The sequence below is a fragment of the Otolemur garnettii genome, unplaced genomic scaffold, assembly GCF_000181295.1.
Source record: "Otolemur garnettii isolate 467f Iridium unplaced genomic scaffold, OtoGar3 scaffold00013, whole genome shotgun sequence".
Lineage (NCBI taxonomy): Eukaryota > Metazoa > Chordata > Mammalia > Primates > Galagidae > Otolemur > Otolemur garnettii.
This window is the reverse complement of record NW_003852408.1, coordinates 2,852,242-2,873,773: the sequence shown is the minus strand read 5'-3', so window position 1 is coordinate 2,873,773 and position 21,532 is coordinate 2,852,242. Positions and strand designations below refer to the sequence as shown.

At 39.4% G+C, this 21,532-nt stretch overlaps 1 protein-coding gene across 1 annotated transcript in view; it reads left to right on the top strand.

The window, feature by feature from the left end:
• Positions 1-21,532, top strand: part of CAB39 (calcium binding protein 39) — an 83,949-nt gene that overhangs the window by 46,825 nt on the left and 15,592 nt on the right. Inside the window, exons 3-5 of the mRNA XM_012802283.2 lie at positions 11,487-11,651; positions 14,220-14,338; positions 20,603-20,771. Coding sequence (XP_012657737.1) covers positions 11,487-11,651; positions 14,220-14,338; positions 20,603-20,771 — 453 coding nt within the window. The remainder of the gene's footprint in view (positions 1-11,486; positions 11,652-14,219; positions 14,339-20,602; positions 20,772-21,532) is intronic.

The window sequence follows — 21,532 nt, the reverse complement described above, 5'->3', positions numbered from 1 at the left end:
CCCCCCCCGGTTTGAAAACCACTGATTTAGATTACTTCCGACATCTCTTTCAACGCTTAGGGTGCTATGGCATCATTTCACGCTGGTTCAGTGGGCTAACTTTTATCTCTTATACTTTGCTATTGTGACACTGTATGTACTTACATCTTTGTGTACTTATATACTATTTCCATAGGGTAAATTCCTAAAAGTATGATGGGCAAATCAGAAGGATTGTACTTTTTGAAGCTTTTTGATATATTTTGAGAAATTGCCCTCTAGTAAAGTTGTACCAATTTATTTTTCCACCAACAGTGTATTTGAAAGTCTTTGTCTCCTATGGGTGGGAAATATATATCTTATTACTTTAAGTTTATTATTATTATGAAGTAGAATATCTGTGGCAAAGTGCTTAATTCTATACTTTAGCCATGTTACTCTTGCTGTGTTTTCTCTAAGTGTGCTGTATGTATTAAGGTTAGTCTTAACTTGTGTCTATTAAAAATTAGAGGCAGTAAGGAGAGTACCTCAGACTTGTATCCTGCTATATATACCTCCTTTGTCGTCTTTCATCTCTTAAGGTAAGGTCGGTTTGGATCTGAAGAGTAGTTGGGTTTGGAGGAGGAATAGCTGGCAATGGCTGTGGTACTACACGGACGTAGTCTGGAAGCACTAGTGGGCAAGGGGGCTATCTTTAGTCTTCGAAAGTTGTATTTTTGTATAACGTCTTTGTGTGACAACTTCTTTGAGTGACTGCCTCTAATGATGGTAAAATAGTACAGTGATGGGTGTGTGGAAATACTGGCTTTAAGGCAGAGATTTAATAAGAAACTTGCTCAGTTTGTAGAAGTCTGGAAAAGGCCATGTACCAATGTTTGGGATGCTAATTCTAGTCTTTCCACATTGTTTTATTCTTTAATGGGAAAACAGGCAGTAGAGAGTCTCAGCTTTAGTGCTGCTTGAAGAGAGTATCATGGACACTACTCTGAAATTTTTGAAGTATGACCATGTGTCACTTAACAACAGGGGAATACTCTGAGAAGTGTGTTGTTAGATTGTTTTGTCTTTGTGCAAATACTAATCTAGATGGTGCAACCTTCTGCACACCTAGACCGCAAGGCATAGCCTGTCACTCCTGAGCTACAGCATGTTCCAGCGCCAAATACCATAGGCAGTTGTAACACAGTGGCAAGTATTTGTGTGTTAAACTTAGGAAAAGTACCGTAAAAATATGGTAGTCTATCTTATAAGATCATGATTATACATATATGATTCATCATTGAAATGTTGTACAGCTTGTGACTATAGTTACCTATCTCCTCACCCTGTGAGGAAAAGACATTCGTTTAGTTCTAACATTACTATTGTTGAGGTGAGCATTAACTGTGAGCTTTGGGACTATTAGTTACTGTGTAAGTTGATCCTATAACTTAAGCATTTTAATTTAGAAAATTTTAACATTAATTAAAAATAAAGTTGTTCTCCTTGGGTTGTAAGTCAGTGAGTCTTCATAGGTTAGGATTATTGTGCCTGGCCCTCATGGAACTTAAGGCCTGTGCTTCTTAACTCAGGGGCTTAATTCTGAGTAGCTCTGCCAAACCCCAGACTCTCCTCTGTGACTCCACTCTGTTGTAGTGAGTTCAAATTGCCACTATATATGGCTGTTAAAAGTAGAGCCACACAGGGTCAATCACTTCTCAAAAGCCATAAGAAAGCTAAGAACTTAAAATTCTGCACCTCTCACCTCGATGAGTCAGCAGTGGATGATCCACATCACTCTCCCGTCCAGTAAGGGGGCCTGTAGTGACAGGCCCCCTGCTCTCAGGTGTTTCTCCTCTTGACCATGTATTTATAAGACAGTTGGCTGCTGTTAGTAAAGCAGGCTGTGCCCGTGAAATGTAATATGAGGCTGACTGGCTCATACAAATGTAGCATCTGTCTTGGAACACCATGTTCAACTGATGAAATGTCTTAGACAATTTAATCAATTAATAAAATCATGAAGTTATACCACGTGTAAATCATCATCTTAGACATTGGAGTAGGGTTGGGGTGTTACAAAGAAGTATAAATAAGCCTCTCCCAAAGTCCTCGAGTATGTTAGGGAAATAAGATATAGCACTGAAATAAGGCCACAGCTCTGTAGCTGTCAAAAGTAGGGGAGGGTCATGTCTGTGAGGGTTCATGGATGCAGGGGCTCCAAGAGGAGAGAGAAGTCAATAATGAGCCCTCAGCCTTTTGGGTTAGCTTGAGCAGAGACAGAGATGCCCAGAGTGAGAGAATGAAAGTAGATAACAAGGCAAAAGAAAATCCAAATACCTTTTTTTTAGAATTTGAGATCTTAGGAAATGGAATGGAACTTAGGAGTCATTTGGTCCAGCTCCCTTAGTTATCAGATGATCCGGTAAGACTCGAGGTTTCCATGAGGCCACACAACTGGCAAAATTGCACAGGGAAAACTTGAGTAAAGGCAAATCTCTGATTTATTTATTTATTTATTTTTGTTCGTTTGTTTAGAACTTCTTTATCCAGCACAGAGATAGAGCTATCAGCCTTAGAACTAATAGAATGTCCCTTACCTGTGAAGAAGCAGCAAAATAAGAGGATTGATGAACGCATCAGACTTACAAAATGATAGCAAAAAGAGAATCCTTTATCTGACATCCCTAAATATTAACATCTTACACACCCACAGTACAATGATCAAAATCAGGAAAATAACATTGATACAATACTGTTTTTGTTTTTGAGACAGAGTCTCAAGCTATCGCCCTGGGTAGAGTGCCATGGCACCTTAGCTTACAGCAACCTCCAATTCTTGGGCTCAAACTATCCTCTTGCCTCATTTTTTTTTTTTTTCTATTTTTAGTAGAGATGAGGTCTCGCTTTTGTCAGGCTTGTCTTGAACTCATGAGCTCAAGCATTCCACCTGCCTTGGCCTCCCAGAGTGCTAGGATTATTGGCATGAGGCACCACGCCTGGCCTGATACAATACTCTTAACTAAGCCAAAGACATTTGTCAAATTTTACCCTTGTCCTACCAATTCCTTTCTCTGGACCAGGATCCGATTCATGGTCACACATTACATTTAAGGAGTTGCAGTGTCTTCTTTAATCTGGAACAGTTCCTCAGTCTGTCTTCGATTTTTATGACCTTGACACTTTTGAAAAGTACTGGCCAATTATTTTGTAGAATATTCCTTGATTGGTTTGGCTGATGTTTGCTCAAGATTCAATGAATTGAATCATTCTTGCATTTTTGGCAAGAATCCCACAGAGATAACCCAGAAGCACTTGGTGTCAGTGGTCCCATTACTGCTGATACATATTTTGAACACTTGGTTGAGATGGTATCCACACCGTAAAATTACTGTTTTTCCTTTTGTCATTAATAAGTATCTTGGGGAACTGGGTAACTTTTCTAAAAGTTGCTCTTGGGAATGTTATGCCAGAATGGTGAGAGGCAAAAATAACATCAAGATAAGTGACGAATTTGAATATTTTAACTAAAAAGTCTTTATCTTAATATATTAAGAATGAAGCTACATGTTTAGAGATGGCGTAGAAAAAGTGAGACTAAAGTTAAAGTCTCTTGAGGAAAATGAAGCAGTTCTGAAATGTGTGCTGCTAGGAATTACTGGTTGGAAATCAGCCCAGGTTAGAGGAATGTTTCTGAGCTGGATTGAATAGCATGAATTATTAGTGAATCAGGTGTATATAGGTTCCATTACTTTTTCTAAAGTACTCAGAAACTCTGGGACCTGAAGTAGAGAAAGTTGTTTTTTTTTGTTTGTTTGTGGCCGGGTCTGGGTTTAAACCCACCACCTCCCATATATGGGGCCGGTGCCCTACTCCTTGAGCCACAGGCGCTGCCCAAGAAAGTTTTGAGTAAAGCATATCCAGGGTTGTGTAGGGGAGCCACAAGACTGAGCTGCTGGTACAGGTAGCACTGAGCTGTGTGGTCTTAGCAGGACAGGCAACACCGGGGTCCGGGACCAGGGACCAATAGGTTAGTTGACAGAGGATGATTTTAGCAGCTTGAAAAGGACACAGTGTTTCAAAGAACTGTAAGTGTGAATAGCTTACTCAGTAGGTGTGAGAGGACTAACAGAGAGGTGGCGAGTAAAGAGGGATGTGGTCAGAGGGCAGAGAACACATTGATATAATAATGCCTGCAGGCCAAAGATGGGGGGACTAGGCATGGTCACTAATGTGAATGAAGGAACCAAGCCAACTGTAAAAAGATCAAGTTTACTTGTCCTGCATGTGACATCTTCAGTCAGTAAATACTTGCATTTTCTTATGAAATACTTCTTAAACTTTTCTGATCATCTTTTAGTATGATTTGGACATGTTTATTTCTTCTTTTAAATCTTTTTAAAAATCAACTTGTAGTTGTACACCTCATAGGGAAGAAAAAAATCACACAGTTGAAATATACATGTAATTAAAAGTCATTGATTGAAATATGAACTTAATCTCACTTGTTTGGCAGGACTGCTAATAAGTAATGAAGTTGATTAATTTTAGTTTTTCGTTTATTACCATGCTACTGACTATTCTATGATAATCTTGTGATAATTAGTAGGAATGCCCGTGTTGGAAGTCTCGTATTTCCAACATCCATTATCTGGCTCTGAACAGTTGAGTGAGTACCTTCTGGCTGTGAAATCCCATTCTAATCTTGGGGTTTGTGTTTTGCATTGTTTGTAGCGCTTTTGTTCAAAGTGTAGTTGATAGACCTGCATAGTTAGTTATTTGCCAGGAATCCTAAAAATTTGGATGGGGGATATCTTGAGAGGAGGGATAAAAAGGGAGAAATGGAAGAAGAAATTAGAAGATGAACTAATCAGTACTAACCAAGTGAACATTTTGATTTCCTTATCTTGTCCTCTATTTTTATTTTTAAAAAATAAAAGTAAAATGTGAATTGTAAAACATTCAAACAAATCTGAAATAGAGCAAATGAAAAGCAAAAGTACTTTTCTAATTTCTCCTCAGAGGTAGACCATTTGTTTGTATTCCCCCAGACTGTTGTCTCTGTGAGATCACAGGGAGTCAGGTTGAGCACAAGGCAAATTGCAGCCAGATCACACCACTTACCTTTGAAAATCCCTCAGTTGCCCATAGAGAGGCATATCCAGTGTGAGCAATACCGTAACTGAAGATTTCCAACACGGCAAGTATTTCTCTTGACGCAGGTGAGTACCAGATGCAGTAGTTGACTTTCAGTAGGCTCGGTTTAGGGAGGTGTTCTGACTGTCAGCTGTGCTTGCCACTGAGGCCTAAGCTTAGGACAAACCCTTGGTAAATTAAATGGTCAGCATTATTGAAATATCCAAGTGGGAACGTTTTCAGTAGGATGCTGAATGTACTGGTAAGGCCTGGGAGAAAAGAGCTAGGAATCGGTGAGGCATCTGCATTTAGGTGTTAATTAAAGCAGTGAATGTGGATGAGATCACTTAGAGGCTATGGAATGGGGGGTGGGGGCTGGTACCTTGCCTTGAGGAATTCCCTATGTTTAAATAGCCTAGCGAAGAATGAGCCAAAAAGGAGACAGAAGGAGCAACCAGAGAGACAGGAGGAAAAGTTAGGGTGGTGGTGAGTCACAGAGGCCAGGAAAGGAACAGTCTTTTTTTTCTTTTCTTTTCTTTTCTCTTTTTTTTTTGAGACATAGTCTCACTTCATTGCCACAGTAGAGTGCCTTGATATCATAGTTCACGGCAACCTCTAATTCCTGGGCTTAAGCAATTCTCTTGCCTCAACCTCCTGAGTAGCTGGGACTATAGGGACCTACCACAATACCTGGCTATTTTTAAAGATGGGGTCTCGCTCTAGCTCAGACTGGTCACAAACTCAGGCTCTCCTCCCACCTCGGCCTCCCAAAGTGCTGGGATTACAGGAGCGACCTACCGCATCTGGCCGGGAGGAACAGTTTTTAAAGGCATGTGTGATCAACAATATCAAATGCTGCTGAGAGTCCAAGTGTAATAAAGACAGAAAATTGTATTTAGTGGCATGTAGGTCAGTGGTGAATAGCCAAGAAGGTTGGGCTGAAGAGTGAGCGAGGAAGAGACATGGACTGTCACAAAGATAAGCAGATGTTTCAAGAGGTTTAGTTATCGGGTGAGTAGGAGCAGGGAGAGCTTATTTAATTTTGTTAAGTGGTATCTTGATCATGAAAAGTTAGGTGAGGGGGAGATTGACTGTGAGGAGGTGAGATACCAGGCAAGGTGAGTTCCTGACAAGGCAGGAGGGGCAGGGACCCAGAAGCAGGTGAGGTTTGGTGTAGGTAGATGAGCACAGTGATCAGCCAGTAAATAGGGAAGGGCCATTGCCATTTCTTCCCCACCTGTAATGCAAGTGACCATGTCATTTTCTGAAAGGGAAAGAAAATGGATGTAGGTTGCCATCCAACAATAAACAGTTTTCTATTTATGTCACTGCCTTTCTCACCCCATTTTATGAAAAAGTTTTATAGAGATATAATTCATTTGCCGTTTAATTCACCCATTATAAGTGTACAATTCAGTGGTTTTAAGTTTATTCACGTATGTGTGCAGCTGTAACCACAATCAATTTTAGAACATTTTGTTACTTCAAAAAGAAACCTATGCCCTTTAGCTGTCCACCTCTTCTTTCTCATTCATCTTTTGCTATCAGAATAGACCATGATCTGAATTCAAATCTAAAATCATAATGATTTCAGAGAAGAATATAAAGGGTTATATAAAGGGTTATATAAAGCATATATATATATGCTAAGAGCTTTAAAACTTTAACCTACCTGGAGAAACAGAGGCGCCTGAGCCTGAGGTCTACTACTGAGTCACTGTTGTAAAACCAACAGATAATACCTTCAAAAAAGTCATTTAGTGTCAGATACTTTCCTGTCAGAATCATCTGAAGAATAAAAGTTAACAAATGGAATTGAATTGAAAAGGCAACACATGTAAATAGATTATAAGAGACTATCTACTATTGCTAAATGATTTTCTTCTGACCCAGAAAAATTATGTCCTGAGTTACTTAAAATTTGCATATGGGGTGATGAACTGCCATCTGAAATCTCTGAGGCATTACTGACAAGCAGACTAGAAAAGATAAGACTACTTAACATTGATAATGAGTAAAGTTTCATAATGAGATTATTAGGAGGATGATTTATAAATATTAGAAAAGAATGTCATCAGTAGATTAGTAAAAAGTATGCCACGTTCATAGGGAAGAAATCATATACTTTTATTTTATCAACGTATTTAACCCATGATTTTTTAAATATGATTGAATATGAATTGAAAGATGGATTGATAATGAGATTAAATTAAATAGTAAGAAGAGTTAAAGTCTTCATTGCAGTGTCATTCATTCTAGTTTAAGAACATTTGGAAAGACCTGGTTTGAATATAAGCGGTGCCTATGAAAGCCAAGTGTTTTAGTTCACTTACAGTTCTTTCTGAGTCAATTATATGAGATAATTACAAAAACCTTTTTTTTGAGGCAGAGTCTTCTTTTGTCACCCTTGGTAGAGTGCCTTGGCATCATAGCTCACAGCAACCTCAAACTCATGCTCAAATGGTTCTCTTGCCTCAGCCTTCCGAGTAGCTGGGACTACAGGTGCCTTCCACAGTGCCCAGCTATTTTTAGAGATGGGGTCTTGCTCTTGCTCAGGCTGGTCCTGAACCCGAGAGCTCAGGCAACCACCTGCCTCAGCCTCCCAGAGTGCTAGGATTATAGGCGTGAGCCACCAAACTTAGCCCTGGGCTGCTTTAACATTTGCGTCATTCCATGCAGAAGGATTGGAGAAGGTTGGAACATCAGCTTTGCCTTTCCTTTGAATAATTTAAAAAGTTTCCTGGAGAAGAAGACAATTTAGGGAATTTAGGGAAGAGAGGCAAGCTGCCTTCAAATAGTACCCTTTATGTGGACGAGAAGTTAGAATGTCACCTGATCTTCAGTATAGACCCAGGGCCCCAGACTGTGTAGCAAGGTAATGTTTATCTGATAAAATTGTCTAACAGCTGTATGAGTCTGAAATTTGCTAATACTGCATTATTGGACACTGAAAATACCCACCGAAAGTGAAGCAATGTGATTATTTAGTAGATGATTAAAAGAAGGTCGTAGAAGGGAGGGAGTACCATGTGAATAGATGATTCTGTAAGTACACTTAAATGCTGATGTTCTGTGAATCTGTGCTAAGTAATCTCCCTGAAGTATATATCTTGTCATAAAGGGCTTCACTTTATATCGATTTTTACAGCCTTTGTTTTTCCACATATCTTTAAATTCCACCTGAGTCTCTTGTTGGTTAATTAGCTATAAATTTTTACTTTGAATTTTAGTTTTAAGTGGTGGTTTTAGGACTTATCATATATATCTTTAACTTACTACAGTCTTTAGGAAATAGTATATTTTAGTCATTACAAGGACCTTACTACCAGTACTTCCATCACCCCCCTTTGAGCTATTATTGCTATACATTTTTGTTTTTACATGTATTATAACCCCAGAATATGTCATCATCTTTGCTTTAAACAGCTGAATTTCTTAAAGATGTTTTGCCACTTATAGGGAGAAAATATTTTATATTCACATTACTTTCTCCATTGCTCTTCATTCCTTTGTGTGTATATATACATAGTCTCATCTTGAATCATTTTTCTTCTGCAGATAGATCTTCCTTCAGCATTTCATATAGTACAAATCTTCTGATGAAATCTTTTCACTTTTCTTTGCCTCAAAAATTCCTTATTTTGCCTTTGTTTTTGAAGATATTTTTACTGGGTATAAAATTCTAGGATGACAGTTTGTGTGGTTTTTTTAAATTGTTATTACTTTTACAATGTCATCATTTCTTTCTTTTTTGTTTTTGGCATTATTTCTGTCAAAAGGTCTATTATCGTTCTTTTTTCATAATATTTTTACCTTCTAGCTGCTTTTAAAATTTCTTTTAATCAGTGAAGTTAAGCACTTTGATTGCTGTACTTCCCCATGTATAATGCACACCCATATTTTTGGCCCATACTTTCAGGGGAAAAAAGACTTTCATTTTAACTTTTTATTTTTATTTATTTTGAGACAAAGTCAGTCAGTGTCTCTCTCTCTCTCTCTCTTGCTCTCGCTCTAGCTCTAGGGTTAAGTGCCCTGCCGTCACAGCTCACAGCCACCTCTAACTCCTGGGCTCAAGCCATCCTCTTGCCTTGTTCTCCCGAGTAGCTGGGACTATAAGCACCCCCCACAACGCATGCCTAGTTTTCTATTTTTAGTAGAGATGGGGTCTTACTTTTGTTCAAGCTGGTCTCATGAGCTTAGGAATTCACCCGCTTCAGCCTCCCCGAATGCTAGGATTATAGGTGTGAGCCACTGCACCCAGCCTAATTTTAATTTTTTAATCCAAATTTTTATTTGCTCATATTTAAATACTTGTTTTTTATATTCTAAGAGAATATTTTAATGTTTTTAATTAAATATTTTAATATGTTTATATTCTAAGAAAATATTTTAGAGACAGAGTCTCACTTTGTCGCCCTGGTAGAGTGCTGTGATGTCACAGCTCACAGCAACCTCCAGCTCTTGGGCTTAGGGGATTCTCTTGCCTCAGCCTCCCGAGTAGCTGGGACTAAGGGTGCCCACCACAACACCCAACTATTTTTTTGTTGTTGTTGCAGTTTGGCCCTGGCCAGGTTCAAACCCGCCACCCTCAGTATGTGGGGCTGGCACCCTACTCACTGAGCCACAGACACTGCCTGGAATATTAGGATTTTTAACATATGTATAACATTTATATAGATAGTTAGTTCTTCCCATTTATAAAGCACATCCTTATTTTTCCCTCAAAAAATTTGGGCAAAAAAGTGCACATTATATGGCAAAATATGGTATTTCATACTTTTTTATCGTCTTCCTGGTTCTCCTGCTTGAGATTTTTTTCACCTTTTTGGCTCCATGGGATTATAGTTTTTATCAAATTTAAAAGTTTTCAGTCATTATGTCTTCAAATATTTTGTCTGCTTTCCCTCTTTCCTTTGGGTTAACATTTATTAGATTGCTTAAAGTTATCCCATAGCTCACTAATGAAATCCCCCCCATATTTTATTTTAGATAGTTTTTATTGCACTGTTTTTGTGTTTGTCAGTCATTACCTCAGATATGGTGGTTTTATTTCTAAGTGTTTAATTCAGGGGTTTTTTTTTATGTCTTCTATTCTTCTGCTTGGTATACCTAATTTTTCTTGATCATATTGAATATAGTAATTGCTTTCATGTCTTTATTTATTAATATAGTCTATCAACTGCATCTTTTCCAGGGATATTTCTGTTGATGTGTTCGTTCTTGATCATATTTTCTAGTTTTGATCCTTTCTAGGCTTACTGTTAAGCCTTGTTGGGCAGGACTAGAGCAGAGTTTGGTCTAGGGCTAATTTTATATAACTACTGAGGCAGAACCCGCAAGTATTCTGCTTGATGCCCTGTGAATATGAAATTTTCCCTGTAGACTGATTTGAACAAGAGCTATTTCCAGCCGTGTCACATGACACATGCTTGTCAGTACTCAACTGAGGATGGGAGTAGGACTCTGCTGAGTAGGACTCTGCTGGTCTCTGATGTGTTCTGTGTGGCTCTCTTCGCTGGTACTCTGCCCTGTGAATTCTACTCTCCTTGGCCTTCCTAGGTTCCCAGCTCTGCCTCCTCTACTCAGGGAGGCCACCTCGTCTGGCTTCCACCTCCGTGTGCTCTGGCCTAGCAGTAAGCTAGGGGGATTATTAAGTCCCCCTCATTGGGTTTTCTTCTCTCAGAATCTCGGTTCTGTGCTGCCAGAAGTCCTGTGTTTAAACTCGTTGGTTTCATATATCTTATCTTATTCATTAGTCTTCCTTCATCTTGGCCAGAAGCTCTTTTACATCTTTTTTCCCCTAGTTATTGTATTAAGACATTTATACTCTACACTTAGTAAATTTAACATGTACCCTTGTAAAATGCACCATAGGTGTGTTCCCACTAATTACCCTCCCTCCACCCATCCTACTCACTCCCTGTCTTTTAATGACTTTTTATTATCACCAACAACTTACCTTTGCCCTGAAAGCCATTTTCAGTTTCATTTTCTGCTACCTCTGTCTCTCATCCCTGGCTTATGCCTCTCTCTTCATTCTCACAGTTACCTCAGATGCCTCTTCCATGATGTTTCCCTCCTACCTGAGGAGGAACTGAGCCTTTTCTGCCTGTTCTGTTTCTACTATACATAAACTTGGCTTCAATGTTGAGGTGTCTGCTGTGTGCATGCTGACTTCCTGTAGAGCGAGCACATTGGCCCCCGTGCGCAGGTGGCATACACTGTGTCCATCCAGCTCCTGAGGACGGGTGGATCTTGCCCACCTTTGCCTGTTATACATAGGTCTGCAATGTAGAGGATCTTTAATGCAGAGAAGAGTTATTGTAGATATATTACATGTTTGTTAAAATGAATTGTTTTTCTCCTCTTCCCCACCCCTGCCCCCAAATCAGGCTACAGAAGAAGTTTCCAAAAATCTGGTTGCTATGAAGGAAATTCTATATGGCACAAATGAAAAAGAGCCACAGACAGAAGCAGTGGCTCAGCTTGCTCAGGAGCTATATAACAGCGGGCTCCTTAGCACCCTGGTAGCTGATTTGCAGCTCATTGACTTTGAGGTAAGAAATTAGTTTCTTCTTTTTCAAAAACAGCACCTGTTCCTGGTCATTTCTCATGTATTCCCTCCTTTGAAGCATTTTAGGATCTTGTTGGGCTCTTGGTGGGGGTCACTGACCTCCTGGGCATGCCTGGGCTCCCTGCCTAATGAGCAGAACCAGGGCAGGGACCCAAGGGTGTCTTGGGCTTGGGACAGGGTTTTCCCTCTCTTCCACCACATTGCATATGAAGTTTGGCTCTAAGGAACAAACAGTCTCTGGAAGACCATGGAATGCTGGAATTTTGGAGGTGGATAGGTCTTAGGGCACGTCCAGTCACACCCATTTTTTTCCCTGTTGATATTCATTACAGCAGAGATTGTATGTGTTCTGTTTGTTCAGCACTGCTTTTAAACTTTAACGTAACATTTAAGTAGCAGGAGATTTTTTTTTTCTTTTTTTTTTGAGACAGAGCCTCAAGCTGTCCCCCTGGGTAGAGTGCTGTGGCCTCACAGCTCACAGCAACCTCCAACTCCTGGGCTCAAGTGAGTCTCCTGCCTCAGCCTCCTGAGTAGCTGGGACCATAGGTGCCCGCCACAACACCCAGCTATTTTTTGGTTGCAGCCTCATTGTTGTTTGGCGGGCCGGGCTGGATTTGAACCCGCCACCTTAGGTGTATGTGGCTGGCACCTTAGCCACTTGAGCCACAGGCGCCGAGCCGAGATTTTTTAAACAATTTCTGGCTTCTCTTGACAAATTTAGCTCTAGCAACATTGATCCTGTAGTGCTACTTGGTCCCTGAGCTGGTCAGAGCTGCAGTACAGGGCATCCACTCCTGGGTTCGCCTGAGATTACACTTTTGTCCCAGGGCCTGCTTTACCCATTCACACTTCCTTCTTTGTCCTAGTAGGCATTTGAGATCATTGCCCAAGCTACTATAGCTGAATTGTGCTATGCTAAAGACAGGGGTGTCCCAAAAGTCACCACGAAAGTCATCATACATAGAGAAAATGGGAAATTATAGCTAAATGTAACTTTATTTTAAAGTATTCATTACAAAACTTTACAAAGAGGTGGCCAACATGTACAGAATATTTTATAAAATTTTATAATGAATATTTTATAAATAAAACACATCTAGCTATAATTTCTCATTTTTTGTATGGCAGCTTTAGGGATGACTTTTGGGATGCCCTGTATTTAGTGAATTTAACAGTAAGAACCATGGTCTTTGAGACCAGGCTAAGTAAACTAGTCCAGGAAGCATATGTCATAGTGATGCACTCTGCCAAGGTCATGGGCAGTTTCCTCTTTGACTTTTGTCATGAGCATGCCTTATATTAAGGCCTAGTGTTTTATCACCCTGAGGGGTTGGGTGATTGCAGGTGCTTGAGAGACAAGTGCATGTTTCTGGGGAGAAAAATGACAGACACACAGCAAGATTAAATTTTGGAGGAAGATGAGAGGTTATGGTTCATAGGTTATTTAAACATAGCATTGCTAATAAAAAAATAATTTATTTTTGTCCGATAGAACTAGGATATTTCCACTTGTATAGCTGATTTCTTGAATTTTTAACGAGTATATCAAATTCCAACAACAGCAAATTTTCTTCTGCTAAGTTGGAGATACACTGAAGCACCTAGTACCTTCTCCATTGTCTACTCCAACCCACCCTGCTCCCCAACCTGGACATTGACATTCAGGTCTTTAGAGACATCAACTTAAAAGAAATGTGTGCCCCTGAGACTGGGTCTTAGAGATTGCCATTACTGCTTCTGAGCTAGCACAGGCCCCAGTGTGATGTTTGTGTTTTAGGGAGGATGCTGAGAAGTTAGCATTTCACTCACTGTCCTATGGGCGCTTGTCAGCCTCATAAGAAGTGGCAGTTCTAAAGCAGCTCTTGGGGTCTCCCTTTGTTAAATTCTTGTGCAACTTTCTGATTGGAAGGTTTACCGGTGGGTCCATCTATTTTGTACAGTGGTGTAATGAAGTTCTGATCTCTGAACCACTGTATCATGTGATACTTAGCTCCTTTGTCATTAATCTATATAAAATCTTTCCTAAGTGGAACTAGCTTAATTGGGAGATATGTCTGCTTGCCCTTAAAGCTCAGCTTTTTGCAGAATTCTTTCATTTTCATAACAGTAGAGTACAGTTTCCTCTCCTTCCATCACTATAAAAGGAACAATACAGATACTGTTCACAAGGCAAGCTTCTAATTTGAAGCTACTTTGTTCCATTTGGGAGAGCTTCAGATCCCTATAGGTTGTTAAAGTACAGTAAGGTTTTGTTTTTCATATCTGAGTTAGTGTGATCCTGAGAATTAGAAATGATCGAAATTATATGTGGAATGTAGTGAGATTTCAGTTTTCAATACATTGTTCATTTAAAAGTAGTATACTATTAAAACTTAGAATTTGGAATTACAGATGAAGAGATAAGAAAATTTAATGTCTACAAACACATTAAAGTCAGGCATTCAGTCATAACTGTAAATATTCAGTGGCTTTATTTAGGTTTATTCGGGAGGGTGAATGGGCATTTTGATGTTTAGTCAGGTAAACATTTTAATGATTGTATTCCTAATAGGGCAAAAAAGACGTGGCTCAAATTTTCAACAATATTCTCAGAAGACAAATTGGTACAAGAACTCCTACTGTTGAATACATCTGCACCCAGCAGAATATTTTGTTCATGTTATTGAAAGGGTATGTACAATATAATAAAATTTATATTCTTAGTTTAAAATAAAAAGGGAAAGTTGCCTTGGGGAAAAACAGGATGGTGAATGTGGGAAGCATTCTCTCTGTAGTTTGATTAGATAATTTTCCATAGATCTTCAACACCTTTCCCTTCTTAAAATTCAACCTGTGAGCTAAATTGAGTTTGAAAATTCCCTATAGATAAGAGTTTAAAGTTAGGTTATTAGTAAGCCTTTAAATTCGTAAGTCAAGCATGACTGAAGGAAAAAAAACATACATCTTCTGTGGTCTTATTTCTGTTTTCTAATATTAAATTGAAATATTAGTTACATCCTATATTTAAAGACATCTCTGGACATAATGTGCACACTGTAAGTTGGTAAAAGCTGCCTTGTAAATGGAGCATGGATGCTACATAGCTTCACTTTGTTCAGTCAACAAAGCATGTGTTCATGATATAGTATCCTTTGATTTTTACCTCTGTGTGTCCATCACTAACCCACTTAATTTGACAGCTCACAGTGTATCTTCCTGGAGTTACTCCTGGAGTGAGCAGGCATTAATGTTTGGGTAATCTTGTCAGTTTAAAAACAAACTCAAAAAAGCCTAAAAACTAAAACTAAAAAAAAAGAAAGCAAGAAAAAGAAATCCTCTTCTCTCTCATCTCTGAGCCTCCCTGACTGGCAAGGTAACCCCCTGTTGTTTCACACCAGGGTTGTCCACCAGCTCTGGGTATAGAGTGCATCTGTTTGTCCCAGGTTGGGATGGTCTCTTAAACTGGGGGGGCAAGCACATTTCTGGCATAGCTGTTGGCATGAATCAGCTTGCTCTCCTACTCTTGGCTTTATAGCTTGCCTCACTCTGATTCATATCTCTGTGGTTTAACACTTCCCTCAAGTTCAAACTTGTTTAGACAAAGCATGAGTCAGTGCATGTGTTGCAGGCCAGCATTCTGTTTCCTTCTTTCTGTTTCTAACCATCTATGTTGCTTCTTCAGATGTTGCCACACAGAACTTTTGGCATCTCATTTGTTGTTCTGTCAATTCACAGTTGTGGGTGTAAACACGTAGTGAGTAGCCTGAAATTTTGATGTGCTTAGACCAGCTTCCAGACGCTTTGTATTTTTAAAGCCAGTTATTTCCTTTTCCATGGAAACTGATGATTATTAACACCCCTAAATTACTTAACTCTGCCTACATTTTCACTTTAGAGTAGCCAGAAGTATGTATAAACATTGTTAAACATCATGTCAAGTGAGACTTTTGAGATAGAATTTATTTATATTTTTATTTGTTATCTTTTTTTTTGAGACAGTCTCAAGCTGTTGCCCTGGGTAGAGTGCTGTAGCGTTATGGCTCACAGCAACCTCAAACTCTTGGGCTTAAACAATATTCTCTTGCTTCAGCCTCCCAAGTAGCTGGGACTACAGGTGCCTACCGCAATGCCTGGCTATTTTTGGGGGGGGGGGGTTGTAGTTGTCACTGTTTGGCAGGCCTGGGCTGGGTTCAAACCCACCAGCTCTGGTGTATGTGGCTGGCACCCTAGCCGCTGAGCTACAGGTGCTGAGCTATTGAGATACAGTTTAAAGTTTAAAGCTCTCTGAGTTTGTCAGAGTAGAAACTTCAGCCAGGAAGAGGGGAGAGGAGAAGCATGGAGTATGCACCTGATACTGGGATCCAGCAGACCCCTCACTTTGTTGCTGAAAATATACATACAACTGGCAGGAATAACAACAAACCCATCCCTACCTACAACCCAGCTGCAGCAGGTATTAATGTTCTATTGTTCTGTGTCCTCTATTCTTTGCTTCCTTTTTTCCTTCTCACATGTGGTATCACTTCAGGATTTGTCCCTAGTACATAATACATAGCGTGGTGTAAGTCACAGCACCATTTACAGATTTCCTTGATTTCCACAAAATGTCATTTTATAATTAGTTTTCAAACAAGAGCCACAAACTGAATTTGGTTAATATGATTCTTAGCTCTCTTCTAATCTATAGTAGCAGATTTAAAAACAAACAAATGGCTTGGCACCTGAAGCTCAGTGGCTAGGGCACCAGCCACATATACCAGAGCTGGTGGGTTCAAATCCAGCCCAGGCCTGCCAAACAACAATGACAACTACAACAAAAAATAGCCAGAGCTGGTGGTGGGTGCTTGTAGTCCCAGCTACTTGGGAGGCTGAGGCAAGAGAATATTGCTTAAGCCCAAAAGTTTGAGGTTGCTGTGAGCTATGACGCCATGGCATTCTACCCAGGGCAACATAAACTATCTCCAAAAAAAAAGTATGCCATTTATTTGTTGAAGCAACTGGGTTATTTTGCAGAGAAATCACATATTTTGAATTTGTATTCTTGTGGTTTCATTTAACATGTCCCACTATCCTACATTGCTTTAAAGTGGTGGTTAGTTCTAAAGATTTGTTTAGATTCAGATTGACTTTCAAGGGGTAAGAATTCTTCATGGGTGGTGCTATGTATGTACTTCCTATATTGTATGGCACTGGTCAGTCCACTTGTGGGGACATTTGAATTGACCAGTCTGTGTGTGATCTGTCCATAACAGAGTTTTCTATAGACCTTTCACTTGGTGGTTTTAGTGTTCATTGATCATTGCCTAGAGTCAAAATGGAAATATTTTTTATTGTTATTCTTTCTCTATATAATTAAATGTATTTCTTCATAAAGAATAACCTTTCCTCATTGATGACTTAGTTGTCTGAAAATACAATCTGTATGGGAATAACAATAACCCACCTAATATGACAGTTCACAGATATCATCCTAAAAATGTAATCATTTGGTGGCCTGGCCACTTCCTTAGGGTAAGCATTGAGTTATTGTTTAAGTTTTTGTTTTTTTTAAAAAATACATACGTGTGTGTATGTATATATATATGTATGTATGTATATATATATATTTCCCCCGCCCCCTCAGTCCATTGCAATCATTACTTACTTCTAAATTGCCACTGGTAACTCCTCCAGATTGGCTCCTGTGTCCTTTTGGCAAGACCCATTAGTCTCTGATAGTGTCCTTGCTTTCTGGCACAAGGTGACTGACCACCTTGCTCATTTTATACAGTTCCTCCCAGACATGGAAACAGGCAGTTCCTCAAGGAGCCCTGTGAACTACCTTTTAATATTTTTGTATTTTTGTTGATTAATACAGTTAACTGCCATGTGAATTACACTAGTTTTGAGCCGGGGGCCTCATGAAGTATATATATAACTCACATGTTGTGTCTTGACCTATTTTGACCTAATAAAACACTGTGGCCCCAAGGAAAAGTTTTGTTTCTAGTGTAGCAGTCAGTGTGTTAATTAGTGTAAACTGCTGTGTATATCTATTTTTTTAAGCTATAAGTATTTTGATGTTAGATATTTGGGGTGGTGCCGCTAATATTAATAATGCATGTGAAATCTTACTGCTAATGTTAGATGCGTTCAGAGGTAGTAGGGTTTTATACTGGCAATTTAAATGTTAATGTGCTCTCCACTTTAGTGCTAATAGGTCGTACAGCATAACTGTTTGCCTTGTACCCATTGGTGTATGGTTTAATCATTTAGACAAGCTTGACAAACCTCCATCAAAACCTGCTCAACTTGTGCTAAACTGTCTTACTCTTGTCCTTCTAGTCTCCTGCCTATTAAGGATCAACAAACATAAATTCAGCCATTTGTGAGTTGACTTTTCAGATAAGAGCCAGACAGCATTCTAGCTGCAGTACAGTACCTCAAATGAAGGAATGTAGTTTTTTTTTTTTTCTGAGACAGAGCCTCAAGCTGTCCCCCTGGGCAGAGTGCCATGGCATTACAGCTCACAGCAACCTCCAACTCCTGGGCTTAAACAATATTCTCTTGCTTCAGCCTCCCAAGTAGCTGGGACCACAGGCGCCCGCCACAACGCCCGGCCATTTCTTGGTTGCAGCCGTCATTGTTGTTTGGCGGGTCCGGGCTGGGGATTCGAACCCGCCACCTTAGGTGTACATGGCTGGCGCCTTAGCCGGTTGAGCCATAGGCGCCGAGCCAGGAATGTAGTTTTGATCTTATTGAGGATCTGTGGTGAGCGTATGTACAAGAAGATAATATTATTAGATAACAAATTAGTACTACAAGATGTCAGAAAAGAAAATGTAGTTTTGGTTAAAAAGGCAAGAGCTAGTAAAAGCAGTGGGATCTTGGCTGGGCATGGTAGGATTCATATCTGTAATCCTAGCACTCTGGAAGACTGAGATGGGTAGATTACCTAAGCTTATGGGTTCAAGACCAGCCTGAGCAAGAGCAAGACTCCATCTCTAAAAATAGCTGGGCATTGTGGCGGGCCCATGTAGTTCTAGCTACTTGGGAGGCTGAGGCAAGAAAATTGCTTGAGCCCAAGAGTTAAAAGTTGCTATGACGCCACAGCACTCTACTGAGGGCGATAAAATGAAACTCTTGTCTCAAGAAAAGAAAAAGAATGGGATCTAAGATTGGAGATCTGCTAGTTTAGAATTTGTATAGTCAGAAGAAGGAGAGAAGGCACCTTCTGGTGTATTGCCAGGCAGGAATAGACTCAATGTGTCAGACAACAGTAAGGAGGTAGTCTGAAAGTTTTATGGCACGATGGGGGAGAGGCCTGTGCCAGAGTGGTAGATATGATGAGGAGGAGACTGGACATTGGGCTCAAAAGTTTCTCTTTGATTATCTAGAAGAAATAATTTTAATCTGCTAAGATGGAAATGTGTTTGGTAGATTTATTAAGACAGAGCTTAAAGATAACCAACCAGTTAAGAGACATTTGCAGCTGGGTGAGTTAATTAATGAAACAGTGGGAATGGGTAAAAAGAAATAAAGCTGAGATATTTTAAAGAAGTATTTTTAAAAGCCTAGTGACACTGAAAATGGGAAGATTTAGAATGAAGAAGGAAAAGTTATTTCAAATTAAATTAAATATTTACAATTCAGTCCCTCTGTCACAGTAGCCAAATTTCAAGTGCTCAGTAGCTGCCAATGGCTAGCAGTTACCATAACGGACAGCACAGATCTAGAATACTTTATCACAGAAAGTTCTGTTAGACCTGGTTTAGAGCTGACTAAAACAAAATAATGATGCCAAATTTCAGAAGTGAAAAAGCAGCAGAGTTGGGAAGTTATTCTGTATTCTGTGGAGAGGGATGAGATTTGATTGTACACATGTTGCATGTTTGGTAGACCTTTCACTGAGGTTGCCCAGAGGCAACAGAAAATGCCTAAATGCAGTTCAGGAGTAGGCTGGAGTGGGGTTGGTATTCACAGTGGGATCCAGGAGGTTGTGTGGGCTTTCATCAGTAGGTTGTAGGCAACTGGTGAAGAACTCAGCCAGGTAGGAAATAGGAACAGTCAGAGAAATAGAAACTGGGAGAGATTTTTTTTGTCCTTTCTTTTCTTGAAGAGAAAAATGCAAAGATCAGCACTATTAGGACACTTAGAAGAATCTGTGTTATGAGAAAAGATTGCTTATTTTATCCAAGAGGAGATCTTTGCCTACCAATTAGTTATTTCACTAGAGTGTTGGAAAATAGAATTTAACTGCAAGAAACAAGGGGAGAATGGGAAAGAAAGCCAGTGTGTGCAGCTTGGAAGGGAGCAGTGAGTGGTGCAGCAGACTGGTGTGAGGGCTTGGTGCAGAAGGGGAAAACCCTCTGGCTTGGCTGAGGGGCTTTTCTGATCCCAGGCAAGGAAAAGCTGAGGGACTCAGGTGAGCACAGAGGCCTCTGGTGAGGGCAGCCCTGTGAAAGGCTTCTGCAGTGTCCACACATGGCTGGGAGCCTCAAAGTGCTATTTTGAGTACTGAATTGAAATAAGTATAAATACTATATATTTATTTGATAGAATTATTTAGATATTCTGAATTTCTGAATTTGGAAAAGTATTTTTGTTTTACATTGTTTTTTAATTCAGCTTTTTTTCTGAGTGTTGAAAACACCATATTTAAAAGTTAACCACTCTGTGGAGTAGTATTGCTTTAAAGACTTCTGTTTGAATATTTTAGCTTAAATAGTGAGCTTTTATTCACACTATCATTCTCATGGCTATTTTTCTTTGGTTGAAGGTGGTTACCCCAACAAATGTGTGTGCACTAGAGTAAATTTACCTGAGTGCATGATCTACTCAGAAAACATGTTCTACTTGTTTAGGACACATGTCTCGAAAGGTCCTGTTCTAAAAGTTTGAACTGTTCAGTATTGCAGTTTTAAAAGAACAATCATGTTTGGGTTTTTTTGTTTGTTTTTTGTTTTGTTTTTGCAGGTATGAATCTCCAGAAATAGCTCTAAATTGTGGAATAATGTTAAGAGAATGCATCAGACATGAACCACTTGCAAAAATCATTTTGTGGTCGGAACAGTTTTATGATTTCTTCAGATATGTCGAAATGTCAACATTTGACATAGCTTCAGATGCATTTGCCACATTCAAGGTAACAAAAACTAGAATTCTAAGTTATACTTAACAAGTCAGATTAACATGTATGCTATTTTTCCTAAACCCTCCTAAATCTATACATGGCCGCCCTCTAGTGGGAAGAGAGAAGATACATTTTGTAAGTGTTAATGTGATTTGAGGTAAATGCAGTCAAGTCACAGCTTGAAGGGGATGGAAGAGTTAGATTCTAAAGTCTTTCTGCAAGACAGAAGTCTTATATGGTCAAAGTTACATTGTTCTGTTAAATTGCCATTAAGTATGTATACCATATAGTATACCTAACAACCAAGTTTTCTTCTGTGTTGGAACTTTCTGTAGCAATTTCTTTGGTTAAACACCACATGAAGTAGTTGACTCCCTCCGGGGTCGATGCTAATTTAAAATATACATGTCATTAAATACTAGAGCCACATTTAGGACAGAGGTACCTCCATTGCGGACCTGAAGGGACTAGTCAGTTCACCTCTTCCATCTCTGCTGTTACCAGAGCATGTCTATTAAATGCAGTATGGGAACAGGAACAGAATCACCCTGCACTATTCCAATTATCATGTATCCTTCCCTGGCACCCCCGTTGCCTTACTTCCCCTGTATATATTTGTATAAATGAAATACACATGATATGAGTCCAGTGTATAACATGAAGATTTTTTGTTTTGAGTTATAAGGTTCTATACTGTTTAAGCAGTAATCCTCATTAGTTTTTTTCACAATGAGAACAAACCTTTCTATGTTGCATTTTCTTATATAAAATGA